At 44.5% G+C, this 18,307-nt stretch overlaps 1 protein-coding gene across 29 annotated transcripts in view; it reads left to right on the forward strand.

Annotated features, from left to right (window-relative positions):
- Positions 1-18,307, forward strand: part of IKZF1 (IKAROS family zinc finger 1) — a 97,427-nt gene that overhangs the window by 64,478 nt on the left and 14,642 nt on the right. For 13 of the 29 annotated variants that reach the window (XM_070264410.1, XM_070264409.1, XM_023639051.2 and 10 more), the window contains 3 exons: positions 5,108-5,368; positions 11,167-11,334; positions 15,686-15,811. In XM_070264410.1, coding sequence (XP_070120511.1) covers positions 5,108-5,368; positions 11,167-11,334; positions 15,686-15,811 — 555 coding nt within the window. The remainder of the gene's footprint in view (positions 1-5,107; positions 5,369-11,166; positions 11,335-15,685; positions 15,812-18,307) is intronic. The other 16 variants (XM_023639058.2, XM_023639060.2, XM_070264424.1 and 13 more) reach the window with 3 other exon arrangements.

The following is an 18,307-nucleotide window of genomic DNA, read 5'->3' on the forward strand; positions in this document are numbered from 1 at the left end:
TGCCCATTAGCCCTCGGTAGTTGGTGAAAGAGCTATAGGGTTAGCCCTGAGCCAGAGTGTTCCCGGGTGAAAAAATGCACGGGTCTCCATTTCACGTTCTATATTTAATTGGTTCAGTTCAGCACTTTACTGAGTTCGACATTTTTCTAAATGGTGGAGGGATGGAGTTACAAAATATTTATAAGTATAATCCTTGTGTTCAGAGGAGTATAACATTTCATAGAAACCATACTGCAGCTAAGCAGTTCCGGCTCCAAGGAGATGGAGCAGATGGAGTGATTTAGGGATTCAGAGAAGGGTAGGCCAGTCAGCAGGAGCCCTGGTTAGCTCTCCATAGAGACAACATCCGTGGGGCGGACCACAATACAACAAATGCAAATTAGGAGAGACCAACAATTTCCTGGAATTGATTATGGGGCGGGTCTGATCTGCACCATTCAAGGAGTGCCAGTAATGAAGAAAACGAAAGGACTGGCCATGTGGCATTCTCAAGAGAGTAAAGTAACAGTCTTGCATATCCCTTTAGGTGGGCTCCAGTTGGATTGAAACTTCCGGAAATGGACAGCTTAAATAAATGCTAGTCATCCGTTCCCCAACTCCCCCTTCACTAGTTGAAGCATCTGCTGGTGCCATTGACTTCTGCAGGCTTGGGGAATTCAAAATAACAGGGCCACAAACACTCATACAGACCCGCTGAGCCTCCCTCACAAGTGCATATAGAGGTGCAGGAACAGCCCTCCACAGAAGTGTGCATCCCTTCCGGCTCCCTAAGTGACAACCTGCCCACAGAAGGAGCCCACCAGCCTTGGTGCCCACAAGCTCCACGCATCACCCCTCTGCTCCTCTGTGCTGGGTGGGGGCCTCTCAGGGCGAGGAAGGAGCTCCTCTCTTGGAGGAACCTCTGATCCCTCTGTGTCTCTCCTCGTGCCTTCTCTTCGCTCAGCAGCCAGACCAGGAAGTGCTGGTCCTGTTTGCTCAAGGAGCTTGAGGAGGCATCTCAGCTGGAAGTTTCTCTGAGCCCAGCATGTCCAGTCCTGTCGACGTCCCCATAAGAATTGGTTTCAGTCCCTCACTCACTTCCTTATTTCTGACCCACTCCAGTCTGTGCTTGCCCTTTTTAAAGGAGGCATGTGCCATGGCCAGTGCAAGGGACTCCAGATTGCAATTAACGCAAGACCCCAAGACTGTATCTTCTGTTTTCTTTTTTCTGGCACATCAGTAATGGAACTTACCATCAGCTAAAACCCCAGAAGACTTTGTCACACTTACCCAAGTCAAGACAAGATGCCCTATCCTGAGCTTGTGTTTTTAAAATGTGCATTTTAACTTAAGTGGACCTTACGTTTACATCTATTAGATTTCAACTTTTGAAATCCAGTCTATGGTTGCCATTTATTAAGATAGTTTCATCCCCGATTTCTGTCGTCTACAAAAATAATAAGCATGTTGCCTGTATTCTCCTCCTAGCCAGATGAGAGCCCCTGTTTTCATGGACACCCTCCTCAGGTGGGCAGAAATCTCTCCATCTCTTCTATGAGGCCAGCACCCAGTTTGCATTTGTCCACAAAGAGATGAGAACCTTTCCCCCATATTTAGAGACAGTTCACACGTCTGACGTGCCCCACGGCTGACAGTGTTGCCCTCTTTGTTCTTTCAGATCCCCTTGACCCCCATGTTCATCCTTTCCCTCTCTTTGTCCCCACAGACCTTTCCTGTCATAATGTGACCTAGAATTTGTCCCCAGAGTGCTCGCAAGCTTCCATCTCTAAAACGCTGAGCATCTGCCGTCTGACTCCTATTTCGAAATGTGTCTGGCGCTCACTTATATGGAGCCCTCTGTCCAGGTCTCGTTCTTTGTGGTTCCTTTTCCTTGCCACAGTGACATGGGGGTATTGTTTGCATACTTTTTTCAGAAACCTAGGACATCACAGAATCCTGAATTTTATTATTTGAGCTTTGCCTATTCTGGAACTGATGTACCTGGGGATCCACAATGATCTCAAGATAATTTATGATAAGCTTTCATGCCCTTTAAGCCTCCTGGTTTTTTGATTCTGTTACACTTCTCAGAGTAAATCTCACCTGGCATGATAATGACAAAATCCGGCCTTCAAGAACCACTGGTCAAATTAGTGACTGGTCTCAAGTCTTCTGGCTTGAGGACCGCTGTGGTGTTTAAGGCAACACCCATCCCATGCCTTCGTCTCCTGCTGTCCCCGTCATCTTCCCTCCTGACACAGCTTGGCCTCCTCTGTAAGCAGCCTGCAAGCTCCTGATGTCAGAACCCTAAAGGTCACCCCCATGCTTTCCTGCCCTTCTGCTCCTCCCCAGGAAGGGACCACATTGTCGTCAACAGCCCAAGCCACAGAGCATACCAGAGCGTGGCACAAATACCTGTCTTTCTTAATAAAACAGAACAGGTGGGAGTTTCTGGAAAGTGCAATATGTGTATCCTTGGGAAAGCAAGAGTCAGTTCTCTTTAACTGGTTGCCTCAAAATTTATGAAATGGAGCCACGTGGAGGAGCATGCTAAGGGGATTATCCCAGCCCTTGTTCATCTGTGTGGGCTCCTTCTTCTAGCCATGGGTGCCCTTGACCTACACCCTGTGCTTCAGCCCTCTGTCTCAGCTCCAGTGGTTGGAGAACTTGCCACACCAGCAATAATTTGTTCCACTGTGCTCTGGAATGCCCTGATCTCATTAAAACAGACAAATGAACAAACGAAAAAATGAGATGGATGGTTAAAATTAGTCCCAGGTTAAAGAGTTGAGAGGTCGTTGAAGCTTTGTTGTCGTGTTTCCAGAGCACTTGGTTCAGAACCTGGTCGGCAATGAGCCCCAGTGAATCAGTTTCCACCTGAAAAGGTAAACACACATACCTGGGAGCACCACTTCCAGAGAGTTCAGACGTCAGAAAGCACACTCAGCTCCCCTGCTGGTCTCGTCTCCCACACGCACTGTGTCAGTAGGACTCCGTCCCTTGGCTTTGGCGGCTGGGAGAAGTCATCAGGAGGCTGCTGGGATGCGGGGGCTTCTCAGTCTCTGCTCTTTGGAATCTTGTAGGCAGGCGCATTTGGGGACTGGCTTTCTCGGGATGGTCCTGCCGGGATCTGTAGGGAAGAGACACTGCCTTATTTCTGGGATCTCAAAGTCCACAATGACAGTTGTGGCCCATGTTCTAGCTAATTCATTCCATTCACTTATTTGTTTGTAAGTCTTTCTCCAAAGAGCTAATGGGAAAACCTTGGCAGTATAGTGGTTAGGAATGTGGGCACTGGAGCCAGGCTGCCTGCAGTACCTCCCAGCTCTGCCACTTGCTAGCTGTGTGACCTTAGGCAAGCTGTTCAACCTCTCTGTGCCTGAGCTTCTTCAATTATAAATTAGGATAATAATAGTACCTCCCTTATTGTGTTGTCGCAAGAGTTAAATGCTACAGTGCACTTACATTGCTGTGTGCCTGGCACGTGGTAAGTGCCGTGAACATTATTGGGGTGAGACAGAACCCCCCTCCAGGTTATGGCTCTATTGGGAATGAGCTTCCCCTTGCCATGCCCAGTCACTCTCCTGAGCTAACTTCCCATCTGTTTACCCACTAAATCCTCACAACATCCCTGTTAGGCCAATGCTGATAGTTCCTGTTTTTGCGGATGAGGAAACCAGGACACAGAGAAGTTACATGACTCGCTCAAGCTCTCAGAGCTTATGAAGAGTGGAGATGGGATTCCAAACCAGGAGTTTTGATTTTGGAGTCTGGGCTCTAGATTTCCAAATCAAGAGGAATGTGTTGAATACAATAAACTTGGAGTGTTATTCACCAAGCTGACTGTTTAGAATGGTTGTTCTCAGACTTGGGTGTACGGACGATCCCCTGGAGGGCCCAGGAAGACAGGCAGTGCCGGGCCACGCCCACCCCACGCCCCGTGTCTGGTTCAATGGGTATGAGATGGACTCAAGAACTTGCTCTTCCAACAAGTCCTCAGGTGCTGTTAATGATGCTGGTCCAGGGGCGAAACTTTGAGAACCACTGATTCAAAACATCTGTCAAAGATTTTGTAGTCATGATTGTCATCTATCTCAGTGATCATTTTATTTAGCAAAATTTACCTACATCCTCTTATTAATCTGTAGAGACTATAATGAAAATGATGGGTCTTGGTGTAAGAGCATTTTCTCCTGGTCGTTACAGTGTTGGAGTCATCCATTCACATCAGTCAGTGTTTCAGCGGAATACACACAAAATGTGTCTTATTTTCTTTACCAAGAAAAATATGCAAGTGACATAAATAATTACCCTAAATGTGACTTAAAGGAAATGATAATGCAGAGTAAGTAGTGGTTATTGTAGTCATTAACACCAGCGCTTCACCACCCCTCCCCCCACGCATCTTTCCCTTTGAAAAGCCGTTCTAGATCTCTGACATTCACACACTATCACAACCCACCCTTAGGCAGTTGGAAGAAATGTAAAAAATTATGCTTCTACTTCAGGACACAGGTTTTATTATTATTGTGAAATAACAAGGAGTTAGAATGATCCTATTCCAAAGAAACAAACAAAAATCTTTAAGGAATCTGTGGTCAGAAATCTGAGCAAGTATTTGCTGGTTTTATCCCAAAGTTTATTGATATATAAAATAAGGAAAGTTAGCATTGTAAGTAGGAGACTTTTTCAGGCTTAACTAATTGTGAGGGATTTTAACAAACCAGGTCACACCCCCTCAGGAGCCGGATTATGTGATCAACACTCCCCTTCAGGTGTGAGGGTAGGATTCAGCCTCAGCTCACTCCGGAGGTGCCACAGGCTGTCCCTGTGGATCCCACCGTGTGAGAATTTATAAATAGCTATTTCGTGCATTTTCAACACTGCCATTCGGACCTATGGAGAGGGCAGGCAGATCACCCCAGACCTGCCATGCTTCCTCGGGCGTGCCCTCGAGGCCCTGTAGGCCACACGTCTGAAGCTCAGAGCTCTGTCCCTGGGGTAGAAGCTGCGAAGAACCTTCTATTGAGGAGCGCTCCGCTTCTAGTTGGTTGTCTTTTTGCTGCTGTGTTGTTCTGTTTTGTTTTTTGCGATGACACTGAGTGGCACCCTGTATTATTTCTTTCAGCCAGTAATGTTAAAGTAGAGACTCAGAGTGATGAAGAGAATGGGCGTGCCTGTGAAATGAATGGGGAAGAATGTGCGGAGGATTTACGAATGATTGATGCCTCAGGAGAGAAAATGAATGGCTCCCACAGTGGCCAAGGCAACAAAACTTTGTCAGGAGCTGGAGGCATTCGACTTCCTAACGGCAAACTAAAGTGTGATGTCTGTGGGATAATTTGCATCGGCCCCAATGTGCTCATGGTCCACAAAAGAAGCCACACTGGTAAGGCCTGGCATAGTTCCTCCTTTAATGGCCTGGAAAAGGTCTGTGGGGTGTTGCAGGAGAAATATATCCTGTCTTAGCTGACGTCGCAGGAGAAAGATACCCTGTGTTAGTTGAGTGTTCTGAGCCTGTTTCAGATCGGCTGGCAGAGCTGCCGGGCTTCCTTGTCATAGCGGGGCATAGCGTTCTCATTCTGGAACAGCATCCAAACGGACTTCTAAACATGCACCAATTTGACCTTATAAATTAAAGCAATAAAACAGAAAGGAAAAGTTAATAGCCTCACATGCAAGTTCCATCAAGGGCCTGAGGTCATGCCCCCTAAATAGGGGCAGTGGAGCCGTTAGACGGAAGGTGCCGAGGGGTTCACCCTTCAGAAAACAAGACAAAGCAAAACAGAAAGATCAATACACCAAAATGAACGCCTCAAATTTCCTACTGAGAAACCATGAGTAAAATACGCATTCGTTAGTATTCAAATTAACAGGGCTTGAGTTTTACAAATGTTAGTGAATGATGGAATAGCAGCAAAGTTTAGTCTTTCAGAAAGAATTTCAGATCAATTTTCAGATCGCTTACCCTCCAACAGGTGAGACTCTGAACAAGATTGATTGCCACTAGTTTTCATCTAAAATTGGTAAAGAATTTAATACCAAATCCCTGTCTATTAGAGGATTTTGAAGCATAAGCGAATATAATATTCTGTGTCCAAAAAGGAAGGAATGAGGACAATCTAGTGCTGGGTGTCTGTGCTCAAGGTCCTGAGATGTTCTCACATTGAGGGGCGGGGAGTAGAGTCCTGGTCCGTCCCCCTCCATGCTCCCCAGTGCTCCCTCATGACAATTGACCAGCCACATATTTTTCCACCAAAACTGTCAAGTCACCACTAATGGCACTAGACAATCTTCAAAATACAGTATTAATGAGGATGCATTTTACCTTTAACTGTGTTCGTAAAGTGACTTTTTGAATTGAACAGAAACTTTACTGTTTTGCCCTAAGGCTGAGCAAAACACAATAAATTCACCAACTCTAGTGGTCACCGAAAGTTTAAACATAAAATGGAAACCCTGAGTCATCCTTGTCTAGGGGCTGGCACCAGTAGGTCATCATAAAGCCAGTATCTGCCACTGTACTCCACAGGAGAAAAACAAACCAATCAGAGGAAAAGCATGCTTTGGAGGCACAACAGATTTCATAAGATATCTCAGGGAAGTGAGAAAGGCGGCTTCAAAATCATGTGATTCTTACTTGGGGCCAAGAAATATATGATTATCAAAAATTAACAAGAATTCAGAAAATTTGTTGAGCAAAAAAACTGTCAGAGAATGCAGATCTTTGTGGAGTTGTAGTTTTTATATCTGAATCAGGGCAGTTTCCAAAATGATGCCTTTTATCTGTAGTACATCTGGAAAATCATAAAATACGTTTATTTTCACTAAACATTCCTTTTCAATAAAAACGTAACTTCTAAAATTAAGCAAACTTGACTTTTCCTAACGTGTCCCTTAATTCTCACATTATCCAGGGAAATAAACCGATCACCTCCAGCCCTAAGTTAGGCTTGCCTGAGAGTCATCATGCTCTCCCCTTTTGCAATGAGGACCTTGAAGTGCATGCACTGGGACCCGTGGTAATACACTCCTGATAGAGGAGTGGACCTTCCTGCTAATTCATGTAAAACCTAACTATACAGTGAAAAGTCTTAGATAAATATTTGATAAATGAATCAAATTCTGGCATACTAAATTGCCAAAATATAATGACTGCCTGCCCTGCTAAAAAGAATAATTGTGTTTAAAGAACAAACCTACCAAGGATAGATAGGCAGGGTAGCCCAGCCGTTTGCCTGGGAGAGGTAGCCAACCTCTCCCTACTAATAGCGGCTAAGTGCCAAGTGCACACCAACACAGAGCTCTCCACTCACAGAACAAGTAAATTCCAGAACTAGGGACATACACACCATCAGTTTTATAGTTCCTGCCTCGCCTTTCATTTAAAAACAGAACACCTGAAACAATGAACTTATGGATTGCCTTCATAATGCGTTTCCACTTGCATAAATATAGAGGGTCACAGGCAGATGCAGAAATACACTGGCCAAACCAGGTTTGAGTAGCTGCACATGCTAGAAAGGTTTTCATTTTCCTAGGATCTGAGTGATATGTGTTAGAAAAGCATGCTTTGCTAACCACCGACTCTGCCCTGAAGTCTCTAACTTTAAACCATTTCTAGTGCAGTGCTTCTCAAACATTAAGGGCATATAAATCACTCGGGCATCCTGTGAAATTGCGGCCTCTGATTCAGACCCTGGAAGATCCTGGGGGTGCTGGAGCATGGACGCAGAGCACCTGTAGATAGTGGCACTGGTGCAGTGGAGTAGCAAACTAGACAGTCCCGTATCAGAGGGCTCTTCATCTGGGAGACTAGGTACCACCTAACAAATTTCCCCCAGGAAGCAGGACTTGCAAGTGCCCAGCACCGAGTTGAGCCAGCACACCAGGGCTTCCTTCCCTGGTAGACTGCAGGAGCAGTCTCCCCTGGTAGAACCCTCGCCTCTGCCCGTGTCACCCCCTCGGTGAGGTGCCGTTGGTGTCATTGTCTAAGTGGTTCGTTGATACCACCACCCCACTTCCCTAGTTTCACTGCTCAGTTTCATGTTTTTAATTCGAGTGTAGTAGTGATGGTTTTCCCGCCCACATCTCAGGGTAAATGTGAGAATTAGAGGGAAGAGTGGTCTGAAGGAATCATGAAGTGCAGGGAAACACGGCCACGTAAATGTGCAGCATTATTCCTAATGATGAGATTTTTAAACAATCAAGATCAAGATGAGTGTCTGAATTACGGTTGTTCCATATGGTCCTGTGCCTACTCTGTTCCCACCTGTGAGGTGAGAAGGCACTGTCACCGTGCTGCATAACAGCATGGAACTGGAATGCTGCTCCAAGGTGTGGTCGCAATAGGGCCACGTCAATTCTTGCAGTTTAGGTATATTTTTTAATTCTCCTTCTGATATACCCTCAGAAATTTTATAATGTAGGCATCCATGAAGACTTTCTTTTTTACCCAATTAAGTTATTTAAAAAGGCTCAAACATTCTTACAGAATCCCTGAAATGGCCCATCTATAGAGTCACTGGGATTAAAAACTAAATTTTGAATTAATGATGTTAAAGTCCTCATCTCGATTAAATAAAAGACAGTACAACCTTGGAGAAACTTGGTCTTACTTAGCTACAATAAGCAAGCTATTGACCTGCAGAAGAGAAGCGATTGACATTGGCCAACAGAACACAAAATGACGTGGGCCGTATTCTATCTTCCAGCTCCGGAGTCATCTCCCTTTCCTGTCAACACCTCCAAAGGGAAACTACCTTGAGTTGGACGCTCTGTGTTGTCGCTTCAGGGAACACTTTCTTCAGGAGTCCCCATTCCCTCCCTGTGTTACATATTCGTGCAAGCACTGACAATAAGAAACAAATAGATTTCCAGGAAAGCTTGCCAGCAGGAGTAAGACACCAGGCACAGCAGGACACACGAGAACTATTGATTCAAAGTAGAAGACAGATTTCACTCTTGAAGAAACGACCTCCTTCCTGCCCTGTTCTGAGAAAGGACGTGGCTGTAATGATCTGTCCTTTCTATCTCGGCTGACTTGCTGCTCCTTCCAAGACATTGGCTCCACTGCAGGGTCCTACCTGGGTTTTCCCTCCAGCCTTCAGACCTGAGTAGAAGCAAAGAGTTCTAGCACCTGCTCAGTGTGGAAGGGGTACTTCACACAGCGTAGGGTTGGGCTCACTATCTTTGGGTCACAACATAACACATTCGTGTCACCAGGAGTGTCGTGCCTCCTTATCATAAGCATTTTTATGGCATGAGATCTCCCAACTGTCTTTCTGGAACACCCAGCCTGAGGGTCCCCCCTGTTAGAATGAGAACTGTGGTTGGAGGCATATTCTCCCCCACCCCTCAGGTCTCCCTGCACACAGTGACCACGTTACTTCTCTTTTCCTTTTGTCCACTTGGAGTTGAACACGCACATTCATGCACGTGTGTGCCATGAAAACCCAGAAGGGTTTCTAATAGATGATTAAATGATCTCTGTCTATTGGACGCTCCTCGGGGCTACCTGCTACCAGCTATTTTAATCTCCTCATGCAATACAGGCTTGTAGCTCAGAGATCTAGTTATAGTTAGTTTCACCATCATCTTCCCACCTGCTTGACTTTAAATCCTTTCTCTGCTCAGCCAAGTCCAATCCAGACATAGACTTGGGAAAATACCGAATACATCCTCGTTAGTATCAGTATCCCTCCAATTGGTCTATAATTGAATTTGATTGTAAATTAGTTGCAATTTTTACAATAGCACATCTACACTGCCCACTTAAAAATAAAAATGATGATAATCATTAAAATTCAGGTGCCGTACAAACTTTTAAATTTAATCTGGTGTAGATTTTGGTAGTGCCAGATATGCTTCTACTTAGTCGCTTTTGATAAGTGCTGCCTTGTTCGCCAAAATCACGTTACTCAATTAGGAAAATTGTTAAATATACATTCTAATACATTCTTTTTTCCTAAGAGAAAGTTGTTAGTAGGAAGTATATTTTCATGGTATCTCAACACCAGATTGCGCGGTCACCTACAGCTCTTCGTCTAAAAAAATGCATTTGTCTTCAAAAGAGCTTTAATGTTTACTTAAACGTGACAAATGGAGCACTCTTTTCAGTGAGCGCTGAGTGAAATCTTCATCGATTTAGATTCTCGGACCTATGACTGCTTGATAGCATGCCTCTTTCTCACAGATAGCTGCCTGTCCCTTTGTTGGATCCAGAATGGAGGGAACGCAGGCTGCCACACACAGGAGAGGTTCAGATGTTTCCGTAGTCACAGCTCCATAGTGCCACCCCCAGAAGAATTCCTAATAGCGACTAAATGCATCCCTTAGAAGATTCGTACTGCAAGGATAAGGTGTCTTCTGTGAATATAGACCAATAATAGCTTAAAGATTTTAGGATTTGCTAGGAGAGTAGAAAGCTAGAAACCTCAGTGCAGCTCTGATTCTGATGCCCTGCTGCAGCGAGATTCGGGACTTTTCTCTGGATGATGTGGAGCTTCCTTCACAGTTTCTTAACTTCTAATTTTATTCAATCTTTCTCCCTCTCCCGCTCTCTCCTCACACTCCCTCTGTCTGTCTCTCTCCTGATTTGCCTGCGTAGGGACAGACAGGTAATGGAGAAGAAATTGAAAGGGAGGATACAGGGAAAATGTAAATGAAAAGAAGTTATTATAACTGTTATAATGAAGTGCCTTTCATTTAAATATAAGAATGTAACGCTGAAATGAACTTGTGATCCTGAAATGCATTTTTAATGAGTTTCCTTTTTATTTTGCTGCTTCAGTGGCATATTTTAAAGACCCTTTGAAAAAAGCCACATTAAAAACCCCACCAAATGCCACAACACGCAAAATTGGATATTGGTTTATTCCAAAACTGCTGATCAGGAAGAGTGGCTCTTCATCACAAAATGTTGCAGTCACTTTATTTAAATGAGTTTGAATTTGCATTGTGATGTGCCATTCTGATTTAGGAAAAAAAAATTAGATTTTCAGATCAAATTGACCCAACCAGTGAAGCGTTAAGGAGCTGGCAGGTTTAGTCTGAAAGCCTCATGTTCTATCAAACCTGCAGCCGGTGGAAGTCACCGGGCCCCGTGGGAAACAACTTTCTCGCCGCGTCCCCCTCTTGTCTCGGCGCCGAGTTTTGTCTCACCGACTGTCCCTCCTCTCCTCCCAGGAGAACGGCCTTTCCAGTGCAATCAGTGTGGGGCCTCCTTCACTCAGAAAGGCAACCTGCTCCGGCACATCAAGTTACACTCCGGGGAGAAGCCCTTCAAGTGCCACCTCTGCAACTACGCATGCCGCCGGAGGGATGCCCTCACGGGCCACCTGAGGACGCACTCTGGTAGGTGCTCTGGGCAAAGGCCCGGGCTCTGAGGGACTCGGAGGCCACCCAGGTGTCCCAGGGCCCCACGTCGCATGTGCACAGGAGCCCTCCTTCTTGGCTGGCCTGTTCCCGGGGCACAGCCCTCCGTCGGGGATTGGCTGCCACTGACTGTGCCATCGGTCTCCCCCTCTCTCCCTTGTATTCTCTGATTTTCCACTGAGACAGAGAAGGTGGGTGGGGAAATCACGCACACAGAAGTCTCACCTTAGAGTATTTCAAAAGAGGCCTCCTCATCCCGTTTTGTCAGGTAAGTGCAGTTTTTTTAAAAGGCTTTTGCCAGCTGGACTTGTACTGAGTGTGCTGCTGTGCCTGAACAGCTTCCAGATGCATTTCCTTATGTCAATTGTTAAGCCACACTTATTACGGTTTCACACAGTGTTTCAGTGGTGATCATTGGGATAGTTTTCTTTGGAAAGGTGATAGATACGACGGTTCAGGGCCTGCCGTTATCTGTCCTGAGTGGGTGGATGCCTGTTACCTGAGGACACACCACCCCGACTGGGCCCGAGTGAAACTCTCACACCAGAAGCCAGTGGAGGCCTCAGTTGGAGAGGCCAGTTTGGAGCTGTTACCAGATTCTAATAAATGCACCCCAAATAATCCAGAGTCTCAGCTAGATCATGATTAGCATGAACACCCAACAATTCTTGAAACATTCCCAACCTGTGAAGCACAAATCCGCCTTTGATTAGATTAGATCTTCTGCCTCCTGAGACGTCTTCTTTGCTATCTCATTATCAAGTGGCCCCATAATCTTCCAGGTCAGAGGAAGAAAGTGTAGGGCCTGTGTGCTGTGCCGCGCATGCCATCCAGCAGGGATATTTGACATAGCACCCTGGAAGGCTCTGGGAGCGGGAGATGACGGGCCCTCACCTCTGCCCTCGTGGAGCTCACCATCCAAACTATCTGGTTATCCTCGACTTCTGCTGAGCAGGGCGTTATGGGAAGGAAGAAGCTTCAGATCAGCTCCTTCCTGACATCCCCAAGGCAGCACTATAGGAGGCACCTCCCAGAGGAGGGGACGCCATGCCCTTGGGGAGGGCTCACCTGGGTTCAGGCTGTCTCCCCCAAATGCGATGAGTGTAGTTAATGTTGGGTTTTAGAGCCCTCTTCCTTGTGTCATTTCTTTGTCACGCATTCACTAAGCACCCCAGAGACAGGTGGGGTACAAGCGCCATGACACAGGCATTCAAGGGGATGGTGGGAGCACAGACAGGGGACAGTAGGTCTTGGGTTGGGAGGTGTCGGGAGAGACTTCCGGTAGAAGGGGGAGCTTGAGTCGATGCCAAAAGGTACGTTTCTAAAATTTACCTTCAGAGAAGTTCCAGATGAATGTGTAATTCTGTGAGTGATCCACATTTTAGCAAGTGTTGTTGAAATTTGGTCTTCTCCTGCAAGTGGTACCTGTAAGTTCATCCAGGATGCAAGAGGGAGATAAGTCACAGGGTCCTGGGAATGCTACTTCTCTCACGTGTTCAGCTAAGCCATCTCCTCTCATTCTGGTCTCATTTCTGATAGTCAGCATGGAGGAAGCTCCCAAAATGCTCCTAAGAAGAAAACTGTGATGACTTGGGTGAGCTTCCTAAAATCTTCCAAGAAAGGAGCTATACAGAGCCAAGGAGTTGCTCCTCCAATAGAGCGGGCAGGTCAGCAAGGGATAACGGAAGGGCCAATGCCACCACCTCCCCATCGGGGGCAGGATGTATGCTCAGAGTTGGGGAGGGCTTTGCTGCGGGGGACAGGGAGAACAGATCCCCAAAGTGGGATGATGACAACGTGACAGTGAGCATTTTTAAATGTTTACATATGTTGATAATAAGGAGCATGTGTGTTGTCCCACCCAGAGGTGAAGGCATGCAAGGAACTAAATGACAAATTAGGTCTGAATAGGCTTCAGATGTGACAATTATATGGTTTGCATATGGTGCCTAGTCAGGGGATCTAGGACCAAGAACTTCACATGTATCATTCATAAGGATCAAATAGACATCAACACAATTCACAGTAGTACCACATTGGGGTTAATAGGAAGCACAACTTCCCATGTAGGCAGAAAATACCAGGCTCGTCCTAAGTTTGGCACCAACCATATCATCGTAATCCCCAGATTCCTCTGACTTGCAACAGAAATCCCACTTGCGTGTCAGTCCTTAAAAGATGCTGCTCCTTTCTTTCCTGTTGTGAAGTTAAGAACATCTAATGCAGTATTTTAGGTTCTTCTGGCTCCATGCCTGTTTATGTCATTTGAGAGATGATGGTATCCTTCTCTAAGTATGGCTAATTTATTGAGTAATTATATATAACAGTGATAGACTTTAGACAGTTTATTTCTATTATGGACCCACTGATGAGCTAATAGATGATACCGTAGTGAGAAAACCATCATTGATCCAGGGCTGCTGGTGATTCTATCATCTGAAAGTACCATTGACATGTAGCTCTTGGAAAAGGCAGTGATTTAGGTTCTACAAGATAATTTCACTAGAGTGACATGAAGACTCAGCCTTTGTCTGCGAACTCAAGTGTTGCCACATTGGTTTCCATTGTGAAAGAGTCACTCTTCCATTCCACTGAAAACCATGATCAACTTTATAGCAACTGGTGGTGGCCGGAGGTTCCAAAGATCAACACGTCAGTGATGATAGAGCTATAGAATTTGTCCCATACTGATGACAAGAGGAGCTTGGGCAGTCTGGTAGGGTAGGGAAAGGATCCCCTTTCCTTCTTCGCTGTTTTTTCTGGAAGTTGCAAACATAGCTAGAGACTTTCTTTCCTGCAGAAGACTGGGCTGTGCTTCAAGATATACTTTAGTTCTTATGTTGCAGGGTTAAAATCAATCATATACTCAGAAAAATGGGTATTCAGACACCATGCCATATATATAGGAATTTGCTAAAGTTATGGCTTTTCAAGAAAGGATATTGAGTGGTTATCTACATTATATTAATTTGTAAAGGCAGTACTCAATAAAATGTGCAATTTTAGGCAACATTGTATATTTCAACATTATTTACCTGATGTTAGGGATGCAACATTTTCTGCAGATAAAGAAAGATCCCTTTCTTCCTCTATTAAATGTTCCAGAAGTCAAATTTTGGTTTTCCTCTTAGTCGTTGTGAACCATAGCTTCTGTTCAACTAAGAAAGAGATTTAACCAATATAAACTTTGGTTGAATCATTTTACCAAACATTCCTATTTGGATGGTATTGATTTTTATGTAATATGCTCAAATATGTGAATTCTAATAACATGAGAAGGAAGTAGAAGATTCTGGTCTTAGGATGGAAATTTACATCCCTTATATAAGTAAGTGAAGATCCTTTATCCATGTCATCTCTTAAAATGTTATCTATTAAAGTCTTTAAACTTAGATGTGATGCAAATTCATACTAGTCATCTTCTCCTAAAATACCGTTCAATAAAATTCAAGAAGAACTAAACTCATTGTATAGAACAGCACTGCTCCATACAGTACCCAATAGCCATATGTGGTATTTAAATTTTAATTTTAACCAATTAGAATTAAATAAAATTAAAACTTCAGTCCTCAGTGACACTGGCCATACTTCGAATGCTCAATACCCACATATTGCTGGTTGCCACCCTATTGAACACACAATGGCTACCATATTGGACAGCACAGATAGAGAACACTTCCGTCTTCATAGTAAATTCTGTTGGACAGGGCTGATCTGGAAGCCACACTATCCTTAAGTTCTTTGGGGAGGAAAACAGAACTTTTCTAAGTTAGAACAAGAAAATACATTTTGGAAATAAAATGTTTATCCACTCTAGTTTCCTAGAGACCTCAAAATATCCAGTTTAGCACTCTGGAATTGAATTCACTTTGGTTGCACTAGATCTGCGCCAGTGTCATGCCAAACCTGGCCCCCAGCAGAGACATGGACAAAAGAGTCCAACTTTAAGAGGTGAATCCAGATATTATCTAGCAACAGGGGCCCTTCCTCACGTCTCTGTCCAGTTGTTCAAATCCACATTCTAACACTGCGGTGGTTCGTTTCCTCCAGGTAAAGGACAGACTCCTGTGATTTAAGTAGGTGAGAATTTGATAGTCAGTACAGTGGACAAATTAAGAAGAAACAAGTCACAGGCGTTCTTAGTACAATCAAGGAAACCCCTGGGCATTAACATTTTTAAATTCAGTAATTTTGACTGAGTCCATAATGCTTTTAGCTCTCAAGAGTAGAATTTTTTTGACTTTTTGGTAATAATTGTATTGCATGCATTCCCATTACACCTAAGGCCGATATTTAATTGGGGTCTTGAACTCAATTGTGTTTTCTGCAGTTGGTAAACCTCACAAATGTGGATATTGTGGCCGAAGCTATAAACAGCGAAGCTCTTTAGAGGAACATAAAGAGCGCTGCCACAACTACTTGCAGAGCATGGGCCTTCCAGGCACGCTGTACCCAGGTAAGCGCTGAAGGCACGAGGCGAGCCTGGCACTGGCTCTCCCTCCCCAGCACGCGGCGAAGAAGGCCCCCTGCACGCAGCGCTGGGAGCACAACGCAGGCCTGCTGCGCCGCCGCCCTGGGATGGAGGGAAGTTTTTGCCCGCTAAAATCACACAGTTTCACTAGGAGCACACTACACTTCCTTCCCTACTTTCCACGTCTTCATCCCACCAGAAATAGTTTGACCTTAAAACTCCTCCCTCTTGACATCTGGGGAAGCTTCTAAGATAGTAGTGACCCTTGAAAGTTCTGGGATTTTTTGGGGGGGGGGGTATTTTTTTTAACCTGGAGTATCGATTGTTTCCTTGTGCCTAGTAATCAGAATAACATGTGAAGTCTTTCTTTAAAAAGTGTTTTCATGAAGTTGATCAAATACGGGCTTTCAGGCGGTGTTTCCATTCTTTGGCACCAGCATCTCCCTGGAACGAGGGAGTAAGCCTGACAGTTAACAGTATTGCGGGTGTCAGAGGATTCAAGGAAAAGTTGCTTTTTTCTTATGAGCTTTGATGCTTCTCTGTATATTGCATTACAAGATGGCACTTGACTCCAATCTTAGATAATGTAAAGTGAAAGATGGAAAGAGATAGTGCCGAAGGAGGCTGACCTTACTCAGAGGGACGGCAGTGTTATAAAAGGCACCTTTTTGACTTTTTAAGACATAAGAAATTGGCGAATAGATCAACTGAAGCTAACCTCGTTCAAAACACTGTTCATTTAGCAGTAGCACTGCAAAAATCATCATTGGACTGAGCAGTAGAAGTTAAATTAATAGTTCAGAATTTATTGAACCTTACCCGGCTTTCTGACCTTAATGAATGGCTCATAATGGAAAATCCACCAGGGAACACTCAGATTATTGTTTTCAAATTTTTAATTTTATTTTATTCTTTTATTGTGGTAAAATACACATGACGTAAAACTTACTATCTTAACCATTTTTAAGTGTACACTTCAGTAGTAGTAAGTACATTCAGGAATACTCAGATCGTTAATGCAAATGGGGGCAGGGGAAAGAATGGTCAGAATGAAGTCCTGAAAGTCCAGTATCATTGGCATCGAGAGGCAGCGTGTCACGTGGCCTGTGCTGTCTCCCCACCTACCTGCTGTCGATCTAGGGCTCACAGCTGATTTCTCTGGACCTTCATTTTCTTACCTGTAAAATGGGGAGATTCCATTAAGTTATTGTTTAGCTTTTATCAAAGTCTAAGGTCTATTTCTAGAATGGAAAGGTATTGAAGGTTAGTTTAAGAAAGGAAACTAGATATTAAAATAATAATAATTTATGAGTTATCAATTTGTGGCCAGACCCCAAGGTAGGAGATTAAGGGATGAGAGGAGAATTATAATAAAATAAAATGTAAATACTCAGATATTGTATTTTTCTGTGAAAAATAAATTGATGGGTCTTGGAAGTAAATACTTCTGATTAATGTTTAAATAAGCCGTTTATCCACTCAACAGATATTTACTTAGGACTTATCGGCAATACCAATCCCTATTGAATACAGTAATCTGAATTTCCCCTTAAAACTATACACATGGAATTGAGAAGACAAAATGGACAAGAGACATGGACAGAGTCGATTGGTTTTCTCCACCGTTTTCATTGCTAAAGAAGCAGACCATGAAGTCACAGCAGGCTGAGACCTTCTTCCAGGGGACAAACAGCATCCCTTCACTGAGACCTGGGTTCTGGTTTCATCTCTAAATCTGTTTTTAAATATGACCCAGGGCTCGTCTCTTAAGTGGGAGTGATAATCCGTGTGTGGCCAACCTCACGGAACTGCTCTGAGAGATGCCCGAGAGAAGGAGCAGATGTGAGAGGAGGGAGCAGAGACGTGCATCGTGCACTTCACTGAACATGCAAGTTCAGGTCTCCGAAGGATTCGCACCTGAAACCTAATTCTCCTCTGTTGGCTGCAGATGTCAGTGAGCTTGTCTGTCAGCGATACATATATTAAATCTTAACCCTGTGGTCAGAATCAATGTAATCCGAAAATGTTCATTTATTCCCTTTGGTGATTGGATTATTTGGGACACCACAGTGATGGCTTTACGCTCCTATCCCCAGGAGATAAGAAGGCTTCTCATGTGCAGTTAGTGCTGGTTGAAGGGAGTGTTGAGGGAATCCATAGGCAAACTTTAACCAAAGTCCTGCAAGACTACATCTGGGACGCGGCGGGCAGGCAGGGGGCTGGGGGCCTTGGCCACTTAGCTTGCTGTGCATCTCCCATCTCCTGTCCTTCCCACACCCGCAAGACCAGCTCCCATCAGAATTCAGAGGGACACCCAAGCAGCCTCTTGGCCCTCTAATCCCACTCAGGTTGGGGCCATTCCTTTGGATTAGGTCCAAACAAAGCCTATCTTATAAGATGTAGAAAAGATTAATTTCTCTGAATATAATTGTATTTAGTAAAAGACTTGTTTGTCACCTGTTATAATTTCCTGATGTCTTT

Source organism: Equus caballus, chromosome 4, assembly GCF_041296265.1.
Source record: "Equus caballus isolate H_3958 breed thoroughbred chromosome 4, TB-T2T, whole genome shotgun sequence".
Lineage (NCBI taxonomy): Eukaryota > Metazoa > Chordata > Mammalia > Perissodactyla > Equidae > Equus > Equus caballus.